The sequence below is a fragment of the Perognathus longimembris genome, chromosome 14 (assembly GCF_023159225.1).
Source record: "Perognathus longimembris pacificus isolate PPM17 chromosome 14, ASM2315922v1, whole genome shotgun sequence".
In the NCBI taxonomy this organism is placed as follows: Eukaryota; Metazoa; Chordata; class Mammalia; order Rodentia; family Heteromyidae; genus Perognathus; species Perognathus longimembris.
Genome location: NC_063174.1, coordinates 21,486,981 through 21,501,007, shown reverse-complemented (window position 1 = coordinate 21,501,007; position 14,027 = coordinate 21,486,981). Strand labels below are relative to the sequence as shown.

The window sequence follows — 14,027 nt, the reverse complement described above, 5'->3', positions numbered from 1 at the left end:
TAGGAATTTGACTCCCACTTTAGGACTTTTTGACGATATGCAGTAGTATTCAGTTAATAGATCATTTTGGACACGCATGAAAGTAGAGACAGACTGTGTCAGCAGTTCTCAAGCCTGTTGTGGATCTCTGTGGGAGCCACCAGCTTAGACAGGTGAATAAAAATGGTTCAGGGTTTATATTCTGTATCTTCAAGGGATTGGGGTGGGGGGCTGCTGGGCTCGGGTCACCTCCCCTGGCGCGGGGGGTCAGGCTCTACTCTAATCGCTCCCTTTCTCACCCTCTACCCTGGTCACCCAACCCGCAGGTAAGGCCAGAGTGGAGTGGGGGGCTCAGGAAAGACCTCAGGTGCACGTGGCCGTACGAGATCACTTATCCTCCCTCCTTACCCTTGAAGAAAGCCAGGCGTATGCGGATCTCGGAGATGCTTCAAGAGCAAATCTGATTTAATAAGGGAGGGGCTAGCAGCTGATGTAGTAGGGGGCGACAAGAGAAGGGGTGCTCAACCAAAGAGCTGCCGATAGGCTGGCGAGCTTGTCATAGGACCACCTCATGAGCTAACGTCACTTGCTTAGCACCACCCCAGGGGGAAAGCCCGCGAGAATGGGGGGCACATGGGCTGGCGAGAAAGTTGGGGGGCTGGTTGCAAAGCTAGTTCTTCTGGTTCCGGACCCAGAGAATTGTGGCCTGCTTCCACATTCCCCCAGGGCTGGGAAGAAGGGCAGTGGTCTCGGGAGCGCTCTCCATTGCCCTTCCCCCTCAAGGCCAAAGCTGAACCCCAACAGGGGGCTGTTAGTGCCAGATCCATTCCATCCTGAACCTGGAATCCGCTATAATCTCAGAATGGGGGCAAGCTCACAATCCAATCAAATAACAGGTGATAAGGATGCACATGCAGAGTTATAGCTTATAAAGCATTGTAATATATAATTTACATGCAGAAAAATGTTTGTATTGTTTCTGAATATGCTCTTATTCATATTTAGAATGTATTCAAATGGTACTGTTCTTTCTCTTTTTATAATCCACACTTTTCTTCCTCTTTGTATAACTCCTGTAATTTTCTTTTGCTTGTTTTTGTTCTGTCTGTTGCTAACCTGTACCTAGAACTCAGTGGTTGGAAGTAGCAGAGAAGGGTGCAGTTCTCTGCCTGAGATAGTGTGTGAAGGTAGAACATTCTCTTTCAATGACCTTTCATAGCATGGGGACATCTCATTCAGTTCTTTGTTCATAAGCATTTTTGTTGACCATATTAAGAAATACTTAAGGAAAGAGTCAGTATTCATTTTCACTTTATTTTAACTGTGGAATGTCTCTATTTATAGTTACCTTGGGGTTTTCCTTCCTATTTAAAGCCTTGTATATGAATAAGATTATCCCACTGATACCTAGTCATAAGATCATGATTCTCCATATTCTTTATTCATGAAAACAAATGGAATGTTTCAAATCCACAATGAGAAGTATTTCAAAATGGATTATGGCCCAGCTTTAGATTGAGGAAATGGATACTGGCTCTGAAGTCTCATAACATTGATAGTTGAGTCCCAGAGGTTGTTTTTGTTTTCTTTTCCACACACTTGGAGGTGCTTTTTCTTGAGTTCAGAATTTGCTCGTGTTTGTTGCCTAGCTTTCCTTTGCCTTGTGTCTGCTGAGTGTGCTGGATGCAAGGTGGAATGTTCCATTGGCCAAAATGTAGTGCACTATCCTTTGTCTCTCCCTAAATTTGATTGGCATGCTGATGTACTATTTCCTCATTGCCTTGAACAAATAGTTCTCTATCCCATGTACTCAAATTTCCAGATGTTCAAGGATATCCCTTTATGTTCCAGAATTACCTGTTTTACTCTGCTTTTTAGAGATATGAATATATATTTATGAAATAAGATGGCTTAACTAATTTTAAGTAAAAGATTCTTCAAAATCACTTGCTAACTTAGAAAATTACATAGTCATTAAGAATCTTTATGAATCCATTACTAAGTACTATAAGTCTAAATGTTGTAAGAAAGCCTGCTTATTCATATTATCTCTTCTGCAGAATGTCTCTTCTCATTCACATCTCATTCAGGCTCACATGTTATCCTGTTTCCAAGTTATCAGGGGGGATGGGGCCATTAAGGAATCCATAGCCTTTTTGCTCCCTGCTTGACACCTTGTAGGGCAGCTCTGTGAGTGAAGGTGCTGAGCTGAGCAGGCCTTTGCCCTTGTTCTGTAGAGGCAGCACCTGAGGTCCACTGTGATGCTTAGCCCATCGCCCCACTGGGATCTGCAGCTGCTCCAGCAGCAAGCCTGTCTGATGGTGCCCAGGGAGCAGTTTCTGCAGCTTCAACACCAGCTGCTGCAGGCAGAAAGGAGAAACCAGCACCTGCTGGAGGAACTTGACAGCAGGACCTTGGAAACCAACACACCACAGGTATGAAGTACTCTTTTCCTGAACTGGTAAACTCTGATCACAGTAAACTTGGGTCATTTTACCTTTGTTTTAATTTAAACCATTCAAAGGTGAGGATAAGGAGTCTAATCTTGTGAGTCACAGCTTCCCTGTCTGACAGGACTGCGGTGCTGGTGTTGGTTGTGTGGTGTTGCTTTTGAGTTCTTAGCTTCTAAGCCAGGCAATTCCATGTTCTGGGTCTCCCTCGCACACTTGTAGCAGATGAGGATGTATCTATCGGCCACTTAAATGTAGTGCATAATTGATGTAACTTACTCAGTGGAACTCAAGCATAACTCCAGGTGTGCACCAGTAACAAAACATGGGGCCCACCAAGTTCAGTGGAATTTGCAAATAGGGACATCTCACAGATGGAGGACACAGTAGAATTGGTGAACTATTTTTGGTTTATATAATTCATTTAACTGAGTTTTTGCATAATTTAGTTTGAAATAGTATTTATTCACTTATATTAGGTATATGGGGGTTTCAGTGTTAACTTTCCACACATTTACAATGTATGCAGACTTCCCCTCTACCACTCTCCCCGTATCCCTTCTCCCTTCCCAGAACTACTTTAGTGGGCTTCATTCTTACTTTCCTAGTTGCAAATCTATTCTGACTATATTCAACCTCCTTCATCCTCCTTGTTATTAGCCCAGTCAGAAATTAAAGATCTTCCCAGGGCCTTTGTATTAGCATTGTCTCCTGGCTCACTGCCACATACAATCTTATATTACCTAGGTCTTCAAATAGTAAATTTCTCTTTAGTGCATCTATCAAAACCATCACTTTTCATAGGTTTCTTTTTAGTCTTGATCATTTAGTTCATCAATAGGAATAAAAAAATAGAATTACTTCTTTGTGGAATTCTAAATTTATGCTTTTCTTGTTTCGATGCCTTTCTTTCTCCAAGTGCCATATGTCCCAGTATTTGAGAAGGAATTTGCTAGCTCTTTCTGCATTCCCTCAGAGTGGCTTGGCAAAGTTGCATGCGCAATATCCACAAGTCCTGTTGTGTTGTCCTCTCCTATTAGTGTATCTCATGCTTTGCTCTCACGTGTAGCTCTTCTGCTACCTACTCTTCCTAACAATGAAAGCGCCTCTATGTGCTTTAAAATCCATGTTTTTGGAAACTTTCTACATGCCACTTCAATTTCTCAGTATCAATTTTTTTTATTAAAATTGGCAGAATAGAGAATTAGAGTGATGATGAGTCAATTCTTCCTTAGCTGGTTGCAATATGAAACTTTGATATCTGCGGACCTTCTCAGCCTAACAGTTTGACTAAGATTCTACTCATTGCTGGCCCATACTCACTATTTTCAAGCCATGTTCTTCCCAACCCACTCACCAGCATTTGAGAAAAATTTAAAACAATTCTCCTACTACAATTACTTCAGGAATATAAAAATATTAATATTCTTCTATCAAAAAGAAAAGAAAATCCTGATGGGAGGGTAGACTGCGCACTGTCACTACAACTGCCACTACCAGTTGCTGAGTTGACACTAATTTTCAGAGTACAGAATATGATTGCAATCTGCATGTTGTCTGTCTCTGTGTGTGAAGTGATGTAATTTCTTCTTTGTGTTGCTTTGCTTGTGTATATGTTATGTTAATGTGTGTGCTTTTAAAAAAATGGTTTGCATTATAGATATGTGTATTTAGAATCCCCTAAGAAAACATAATCTTGACATCAGGGTGAAGTATACCACTTGCCTTCTCTCTCTAGGCCTTGCTACCGGAGCAGCGAGCAGTGCATGCAGATTCCTACAGAAGGATTGGGCACCTCTGAAAACTGGGCTACTATTGATGGCACTTATTACAATGGCAGACTCTCAGACACACACATGCACACATGCATACACACCACACAGAGACATGACAGACATGTTGGAATCAAGTGCTCTCTTAAATTATTCTACTGTTAAGCCTTTGCAGTATTATGTCTCTTATTTATTGATGTAGAAATGACAGCTTTTGTGAATCAAATTCACAAACTTCAGCTTGTTACAACTCATTTTATTTATACCATTTAAAGAATATGAATTTAAGATCTTTGAAAGGATGTCTCCTATATATTTTCTCATTCCATATGTTGTAATTATTTTTAATGAAAGGTACTACTTTTATATATGGAAGATGAAGAAAATCAGGGTTATTTATACTGTTTTGTATAAGATGTATGACACTTTTGACAGGAAAACAATTTTGGTGAAACAATAAAATAACTTTTAAATATATGACTGCCTTTGTTTTTCCTCTCTTTTCTTTTGGTATACTCCATGTTTCTTGAATTATCTCTTATTGTGGTTTGCTTTATTTGGGGGGGGGCAAGTGAAAACAATTTCACTTATATTTGAAATTTAAAACACCATTATCTTTTAAAATAGAGACCTTTTTAAAAGTGGAATGTTTCAGTTGATTGAAAGTTACTTTCTACATTAGACTTTTGTCTACTACAGTTTTTGTCTTTAAATTAGGCATATGTTTCTTTTAAGATTATTATTATTTAATTCTAAGCAAATGTTAGCATTCAGTCATGTTTGATTGGTCTTCATGTGTTTTAACTTATGCCTTTTTAAGAATGACTGGACCATCATCCAGTCATTAACATCTGATAACTGTTTCAAGACTTGAATCACCTTCTGAAATCCCTTATATGAATGTTTCAGTAGAAGAAGGGGAAGAGTGCAGGCGGTCACACTCTTAATTTCTCTATAGGTCACTCTGCCTTGCGAACCCACATACTCCTTACCCATCTTTGTTGTATGAGAGAAGGAAGAAGGGCAGGGCTCTCTCCCTACCCTGTGGTTTTTTCTAGGAGTTGTCTGTGAAGAGAAATCTGTTTTGATGATAAATGCATCCTGCATCCCAGATGTTTGTTTCATATTAACAAGTCAAATTGGGAAACAGCTGATTAGAATAGCTGGCAGGAAAAGGCTGATTATTTTGAAGAAAACACTATCACCCTCACAATAGTCATTTCAAAGGAAAAACAAGCCCACTGGAAACATTAGGCCAGATGACTAACCACAGAGTTGGCTTTGTTGTTGAGAAGTCCTCAATATTGCAGAGACCTAATTCACGATGGAAGGTACAGGCACTCAATTATGGCCTTTAAGAGTTTTGTTTTATGTCAGGGAATGGTGGTAAAACAGGTAAGATACTTTGTTTTATCTTTGATTCTTTCTCTAATAGGGCTACTTTTCTAGTATGTCCAACCTATACACGCTCCCATTTCATCAGAATTCCATCCAGCCAAACATTGGCTGTCCTTTCCCTAGGTATCTTATGAGGAGAATAAACTGTTAGTGTCTTCAGTGTGGCATGATTTTCAAATGATTATACACTTTTTTTTTTCCTTCCCTTCAGGGAAGCCAGGAACAACTGGTAACTGTCATGGAGGAACGAATGATAGAAGTTGAACAGAAACTGAAACTGGTGAAAAGGCTCCTTCAAGAGAAAGTAAATCAGCTCAAAGAACAAGTGAGCCTCCCTCCACCTCTGTCCACCCACCTCACATTCCAGTTTTGACTCCAGTTTTATATCCTCCTGTCACCACTAACTCCTGTTGTCGCTGTTGATGAAGGAAGATTTTGCTATTGCTTCTAGACTAGCTTAGGATTTATCCTCCTCACTCTCCCCAAATAAGGAATTCTAAATTTTACATTTTTTCCAAAGCCCTTTTAAGACATATGTTTGTCCACAATTTTAAATTTTGCATTTGCCAACAGATTCACATAAATCTTAAGAATTCTAATGAGGTTCAGTGGTATAAATTGAATACTTTATAGATTTCCTTTTTCTGCCCAAGACAAGGAATGTGCCTACTTTATAAAACAAAAATTATGGCAGGTGCCAGTGGCTCACGATTACCATCCTAGCCACTCTAGAGGCTGAGGCCTGAGGCTCGGGGTTCAAAGTGCAGTAAAGTCCATGAAACTTATCTCCAATAATTCCCCCCAACCCCCCCCCCCCCACAAAAAGCCAGAAGTGGAGCTGTGGCAACAAAGTCTAGGGACAGCTCTTAGGCCCTGAGTTGAAGCCCCAGGACTGGCATGTGTGTGTGCACATGTACACACACACATGCATGCAACATGCACACAATTATATTGGTAAGATATCAGGGAGTAATAAATGGAATTTTGGCTTTCTTCTTCCAAATAGTAACAACAACACAAAGTGCCTTAATTCCATGACTAGAACCAAAGGATATGCTTTGAATGGAGTCGGGACCCAAGATTTCAGACTAGTAAGCTATGTGACCTTTCTTCATCTGCCAGTGGCAGCAATGGCCTTCTTGTTTAGAGTTAGCTAAACAATAGAACATAAGGAAGAGAACCTGAGGAAGACTGCCACCTAGGAAAGATACAGCCTAGTAGGAAGCAGACTAAGACACATTGGTAGAAAGGAAGGCATAAATTGTTCAACCCAGTCTTCTAAATACATAAAATCCAAGAATAATAATTTCAAGAGAGGTCAGCATGCAGTTGTAGATAGAAACTTTCTTTCGATCTATTTATCTTATAAACTAAGAAGAGAGAAAATCCTGTTAACGAGCAGTTGTCCATTCAATCTTTTAAATAGTAATTTGTTCAACACATAGTTACTACATAGCAGGCCTTGTTCTGGGCACTGGAGATAAAGCACTGAACAAAATGAAGTCCTTGCCCATGTGGAATGTAAAGTGTAACACATTGACAGGGTTCCAAGCATTTTGCCAGATGGCAGGTTTAAAAACATATGTGTCCATTCTACTCTCTGTAGAGGGGCACAGAGGAGAAGAAACAATACAAGCCAGAGGTTTAGAGAAAGCATCCCAAAGGCCTCTTGAACCAAGAGTTAAATGAAATTGAATGGGTAAAGAACTGTGGGAAGGGCATTCTGGGCTTGGGGAATATGGTAGACTATAGGCATCTGTAAACACGTGGGCATCACCATTTCATCCTGGCTTGGGAGAAGAGACTAGGCAGGAAGGGAGAAGGAAGGTTTTTAGCTTGTTATGCCAATAACAACCAAAAAAAAAAAAGATTCCCTGCTCAAAACTGGCTTTTAAATGAGGAACTAATGGTATAATGTGGGAAAGGAGATTGAAGATTTTACCTAACAAATGAAAAGTATCTCAAGTTTGCTAGCAAGTTTTCCCACCCCAAACTCGACTATATTCTAACCATACAGACTAGAATACCTTCTAGAGAAGGCCCTGTGCAGAAAAGGAATTGAAGAAAGGTAACTGCCAAAATTGGAAAGCACTTGCACTTAAGAGCAGTGTAACACAGTTTATGCCTTATGCTTAAAATTTTAAGTGATAAGATAATTTTGATATTTTAAGTGCTTATGGGGGAGTCATACTGGAGTTTGACTCAGGGGTTTTCACTTGCTAGGTGCTCTAGCTCTTGAGCCAGGCCTTCAGCCCTTTTTGTCCTGATTACTTTAGTATCTCACTTGTTACCTAGATTAACCTGGACCATAACCCTCCTAGTTACACTTCCCAAAAACTTTTGGGCTGATCCAAAATCTTAATCCTTCAGGTCTCAGCCTCCCAAGTGACCAGAATGACAGGTATGCACCACTGTGCCCTGCTTTATTAGTAACTTCTACAAATATATAAAAGACAGCTTGGGAAAAAAGTGGATTTGCTACACTTGCATCTGTGATTGCAAATCCAATATTAAAGTTGTATTGTAAAATAATATATATAGTAGAAATGGCTTGTCTTTATAACCAGCCTCCTGTCAGACCTTACAGAAATGGAATCAAGATGTTTCTGGTTGTTTCTAGCTCTGCAAGAACACTAAAGCAGATGCAATGGTGAAGGATTTGTATGTTGAAAATGCTCAGTTGTTGAAAGCTCTGGAAATGACTGAACAGCGACAGAAAACAGCAGAGAAGAAAAATTATCTCCTAGAAGAGAAGATTGCCAGCCTCAGTACTATAGTCAGAAATCTGACGCCAGCACCCCTGACTTCTACACCTCCTTTGAGATCATAGCCACACCAAAGCCTCTCTTCTGTCTGTGCACTTTACTGAGATGGATGGAACATTTCAGTACATTCTCTTAACCCTCTTTCTACAAACTTTTAATGACTTGGTGTGAAACAACCAAAATCTACCAGCAACAGAACTGGAGTCTCCTTTCAGAACCAGTCTCTCTAAATAGACCTTTTTGGAAGTTCCAAACAAACATCATATAGTTCACTGTCTAAGTTACTCATATGCTGAGATTTTATTTCATAAGTATTGTAATAGCTACAAAGAAGGTCAAACTCTGTGTTCTTGTTGCTTTTATAAAAAAAATTGCATTATACACAAATGTATGTGTGGAGATAAGTATGAGATCTAATTAGAATAGTTACTATGTACTTTATTTTTATATCAAATTTAGGTGTTACACATTTAAATACTGAAAAAAATGCTTTTTGTAATAGTTTTGGTTCTTTGAATTGATGGATGGACTATAATTGTTTGATAAGAAGGCTCAGCTCTGTAAACATGGAGGTCAGAAATATCCAAGAACTCTACCTTCAAAAACCTATACCTACTGTTACTATTTTTGTTGTTGGTGGTGGTTGTGGGGTTTGAACTCAGGGCCTCAGCATGGTCCCTGAGATTTTTTCTCAAGGCTAGCGCTCTACCACTTTGGGCCACAGCTCCACTTCTGGTTTTCTGGTGGTTAATTGCAGATAAGTGTCTCCTAGACTTTCCTGGCTGGGCTGGCTTTGAACTGAAATCCTAAGATCTCAGTCTCATGCATAGTTAGGATTACAGGTGTGAGCCACCCGTACCCAGCACTATTACTATTCTTGGTTTTAGATTTAGAACTGATTTACTCTTTTTTTAATTAAATTTTATTGACAAGGTGTTGTGCAAATGGAGTACCGTTACATAATAAGGCAGTGAGTACATTTCTTGTGATACCTTACTCCCTCGTTTTTCTTTCCCTTCCCTCGATCAGGTAGGCATATATACAATAGAACTGATTTACTCCTGATAACTAATGTCAAAGCATTACTTTCTTTAAACAGCCTTTTTTATTCCTCTTGGAAGTTTCATTTCGGACCTTGTCATCTAAAAAGACGACTAAAGCCACATTTTTAAAGCTTTTAGACAACAGCGAAGGCATAGAACAAGCTACTGTGGAGTAGATGGCCACTCTTGGAAGAGTGGGTTTTTGTAGCTCTGCAGTCTTAAAGTTCACAAACTTACCTTTGAGGTTGCCTCAAGAACTCAGGGAACAATCTTTTTTTTTTTTTTTTTGGCCAGTTCTGGGCCTTGGACTCAGGGCCTGAGCACTGTCCCTGGCTTCTTTTTGCTCAAGGCTAGCACTCTGCCACTTGAGCCACAGCGCCACCTCTGGACATTTTCTATATATGTGATGCTGGGGAATCGAACCCAGGGCTTCATGTATATGAAGGGAGCACTCTTGCCACTAGGCCATATTCCCACCCAGGGAACAATCTTAGAAACTGTCTTCCTGAACTACTGTCAGGCCTCTCAGATTTGAAATGTATAAACCATATGAGTTTATTTATTTGTCTTCTATATATACAGCTGTAGAATTTTTCTATATTTTAATGCATTTAGTTGTTTGAAAGGGCCTCAATTTTAGAGTTAACCCTTTAATTTACAGAAGAGTTTCTATGGATTGTTTACTATAGATCAATTCTTCCATGGCTTCTTATTCCTCCTTTCTATAGTAAGAAATTCTTATCATCAGATTTGAGATAAGTATTGCCATGCCAGCTGAGGTAAAGTACTCAACAGGACTTTCTGTCCTGTCTTAAGATCAGAACTTATGGAACAGTAAACCTGTTAGACTGAGTAACACTCCAAGCCTTGTGCCAACCTCATTTAATCTCTGTTTCTAGCCTACTTCAGCTATGTGGAGTACATACAAGGTGAGGGGCACTTCCAAAGCTCACTACAGTTGCCTGCTTGTTTTCATGCAACAGTAATAGATTGGAAAGGCCACACCCTCAGTTCTTAAGAGGTGAAACAAAAATCAAACACTGCTTTACAAATAGGCATGAAAGATAAAGAAAACTTCCTAAGAAGTCCATATATCAGAAAGTCATTCTCAACAGAATAATTCCCATCAAGGAACCACAGACTTCCTCGATGCCCATCCATTTTCTAAGGGCCCTGACAAAACACTGCTATTTATGGTCTGAGAGTTCACACCGGTGACACACACTTAAAAGTTTGGCACAGTTGTTTTGTTTTTAATCATAGAATCCTAATTCTGCCCTGAAGAATTCCTTTTGATCCTTCTCTGTAACTGCTTCAAAATATTGGACATCTGCTCTCATGCCTTTCCTAATGTTTCGCTAGTATAAACTCAGCTACTTGTATGGCACTAGCTTTCACAGAAAAACCTCACTTTAAACTAGTTAAGCCTAGGCTAAGGTCAAAAATATACTAAGCATCCATGGAGTGCTTATGTGATACACTTCATATTACTCAATTATTAATTATTAATCATTGGAACTAAACACCAAGCATATTTCTCAAATAGCTGGCTTAATGTATGATCATAGTGGTTGTGTCTTTTATTGTTCATGGTATGAAGTACAGGTTGTTTCCTATAAATTTGTATTTATGTGTATATAAAGTGATGTACAATGAAATGTAAATAAGGCTTTAGGGAGACGTTTTAGGCTATATTTAGAATTTTGTATCCAAAATAAAAATGCTACTCAAATGAAAATTTAGGCATGATAATTTTTTACCTTACCCATCCTCAAAAAAATTTAAAAAAATCATACTGTTACCTTAAATTTATACATTTGTGCAACAGTTTAACAGTTTATTTTTAAGAATAAGTTTAGAGATTTTACTTAAAATATATCTTCAAGATTTAAAAATAGTTTTAAAGAGATTAAGCATAAAATTATATTTAAATTTTGCTTTCATATTTTTTAATGGCACTCTTGAAAAACATGTTGCTGGGTTCTGGTGGCTCATATTTGTAATCCTAGCTCCGAGGGAGACTGAGATTTTTTTTGGGGGGGGGGGGCCAGTCCTGGGCCTTGGACTCAGGGCCTGAGCACTGTCCCTGGCTTCTTTTTTGCTCAAGGCTAGCACTCTGCCACTTGAGCCACAGTGCCACTTCTGGCCATTTTCTGTATATGTGGTGCTGGGGAATCGAACCCAGGGCCTCATGTATACAAGGCAAGCACTCTTGCCACTAGGCCATATTCCCAGCCCCGGGAGACTGAGATTTGAGAATGGCTGTTTCAAGTTAGCCACGGCAAGAAAGTCCATGAGATGAGCTGTGGCTCACACACTAGCCTTGAGCCAAAGAGCTCAAGAAGAGTGGCCAGGCCCTGAAATCAAGCCCTAAGACAGGCACAAAGGAGTACGTTATGTATTTTATAAGCATTCAGTAGCTTTTTATTAAAAGCACTGCTTTACAAAATTTATTTTTATCCAAGCACATTTATTTAAGATAGCATGTAAGACTGGATCTTTATTTCAAGGAAAGAGGGTCGACTTTGCCTTACACTAAGATTTCAAAGACAACCTGCATAGTAATATCTCCATTGTCCTTGTTTGCTCCCTTCTACTCTGAAGTTCCAATTTGTGATGGGAGAGAAGTAGAAGGGAAAAGGGGAAATGGCCACCACATTTTGTTCTATTTATTTCCCCAATACTCTTACTATCTCTACACTTGAAATTTGTTTTAAATCTGATTCCTTCCCAGAAGCGTCAGTGCACTGCTTATATTTAACCAGCAGCATACTTTATGTAAGTGTCATGACATCAGAGTTTGTTAAGATATTGGGAGAGATTATTCAGGGCCTAATATGTCAACAATGCACTAATTTCCAAGGCAGGTATTGTTTTAAGGAACTTTTGTTCTTTTAAGAAGTTATTATGTCTATATGGTAGACTTCATTTTTTTAACCAAAATGAATTTATGATTTCTCTTTGTATTTTTTTCTTAGTGAAGAGAAAAAAATATGTTGCTGTTGTCAGCACCTTTTAAAGGTATTTCCCAATCAAAGCAAGTCTATATTCTTTGTAATACTGTAGTATTAAGCAAGTCATGTTTTGAGTGGATTACCTGCAATGAATGACTCATTAGGATGGTATGATTACATAAGAAATGCCAAAAAACAAGTCAAAGCCTAATAACCAAAGGATTCATCTTTTAAAAAAAATACTCCTTATATCATATTTGGACCTATTTGAACATCTCAGTGCTGTAAAATAGTTTTGTGAAAATGGATAACCACTTAATAACAAAGTTCGCTTTTCTCAAGGATACAAGTTAAATTTATTCTTCCTAGGAAGCCTTTGGCACCAAATGATCTTTTTGCAAAGGAAAACCTGAGTTAATCTCAAATCATCCCTAGATTCTACTCAAATAGGGATTTATATGTGTGTTTGTATCAACTTTGTAAATTATTATCTTCACTATTCTATCCTAAAAAGAATTAATGTGAGCTTAAGATGTAAATAAATGATTTTCCAGGCATGTCTATTGTTTGCTGTCTATGGTGCAGTTTCAGTATCACTGGTCTTTAAGGTAAAGGCATAAAAACACTGCACTAAACACTACAAATGCTGGGCCCCACCCCAGATGTATTGAGTCAGAGTCTTCATCTAAAGAAGATTCTCATTCTGAGGATTCTGTTGTGAATTAGTGACTCCATTCCTGTCAAAACGGTGATTATCACAGCCGCCAGCTTGGAGTGGCTGTACACTGTGGCGCTATGTAATTCACCTGCAGATTCTATCGTAACCTCCCACTCGGTCTTGCTTGGGATTTGGGGTGCATCAGATGGGTTTTCCTCCCTTTGCCATCTTCATAGATGGATAGATCAGACATTCTTAATTGAGCTGCTCATGGGTGATGAGACAGGAGCAATGAAAGACCAAAGAAACGTTAGCCTGAAAGAAGAGTGATAATCTGATGAACACTGTAATGTAGAATGGAAATATTGACTAAACCATGCTCATCTCAGGAGTCCTGTTTTATTTCTTTCCAAAACTTGGGTAGTAACCTCACACCACCTTCCATGAGGTGGGAACTATGATCCCCATTTTACAGATAGAAAAACAGAAGATAAGTGAAATGCTGACTTACTTCAGGATACATTCCCATTCATGTAGGGGACCCATGACTCACGGACCAAGTTTTCCTGTGTTAATATACTACAATATTTATCAATCCTATGTCTAACAGAATATTTGGTGTTGATCCAATAGCCACCATATAACTACACTAGAAGAAAAATCTAAGACATTCTTGGGGAAGGGGTATCCAAGATGGCAGAACTGAGGTGAGTAGCTGTAGGAGAACCGTGGAGACACTGAAGCACTAGAAGAACCAGACAAGAGCATAGAAAGAAAAAACACCTGGCATCTGCCCCCTTGCTCCATAGCCAGGGAGGAGTCATCTTCCCTCTGCAGGAATAAGGATGAAAAGAGAATCACAGCAAACGATCAAGTAATCTTAAACACTGGAAATCTTCATAATCCTCCCAGGTTTGCAGTCCACGTAGACACAGTAGCGTGCCTTTGGAAAAGGATCTTACATCTCTCAGCAACCCCTCAGGGTGCTACATTCAGACACCAGCATGA

The 14,027-nt window shown here is 39.2% G+C and overlaps 1 protein-coding gene across 10 annotated transcripts in view; it reads left to right on the top strand.

Moving 5' to 3' along the window:
- Nin (ninein) overlaps positions 1-9,079 on the top strand; it is a 113,963-nt gene extending 104,884 nt beyond the window's left edge. For 8 of the 10 annotated variants that reach the window (XM_048361764.1, XM_048361768.1, XM_048361763.1 and 5 more), the window contains 3 exons: positions 2,217-2,414; positions 5,811-5,924; positions 8,220-9,079. In XM_048361764.1, coding sequence (XP_048217721.1) covers positions 2,217-2,414; positions 5,811-5,924; positions 8,220-8,429 — 522 coding nt within the window. In that variant the 3' untranslated portion in view covers positions 8,430-9,079. Of the gene's footprint in view, positions 1-2,216; positions 2,415-4,167; positions 4,647-5,810; positions 5,925-8,219 lie in introns of those variants that run through there. The other 2 variants (XM_048361770.1, XM_048361769.1) reach the window with 1 other exon arrangement.
- Positions 9,080-14,027: the final 4,948 nt, after the last annotated feature.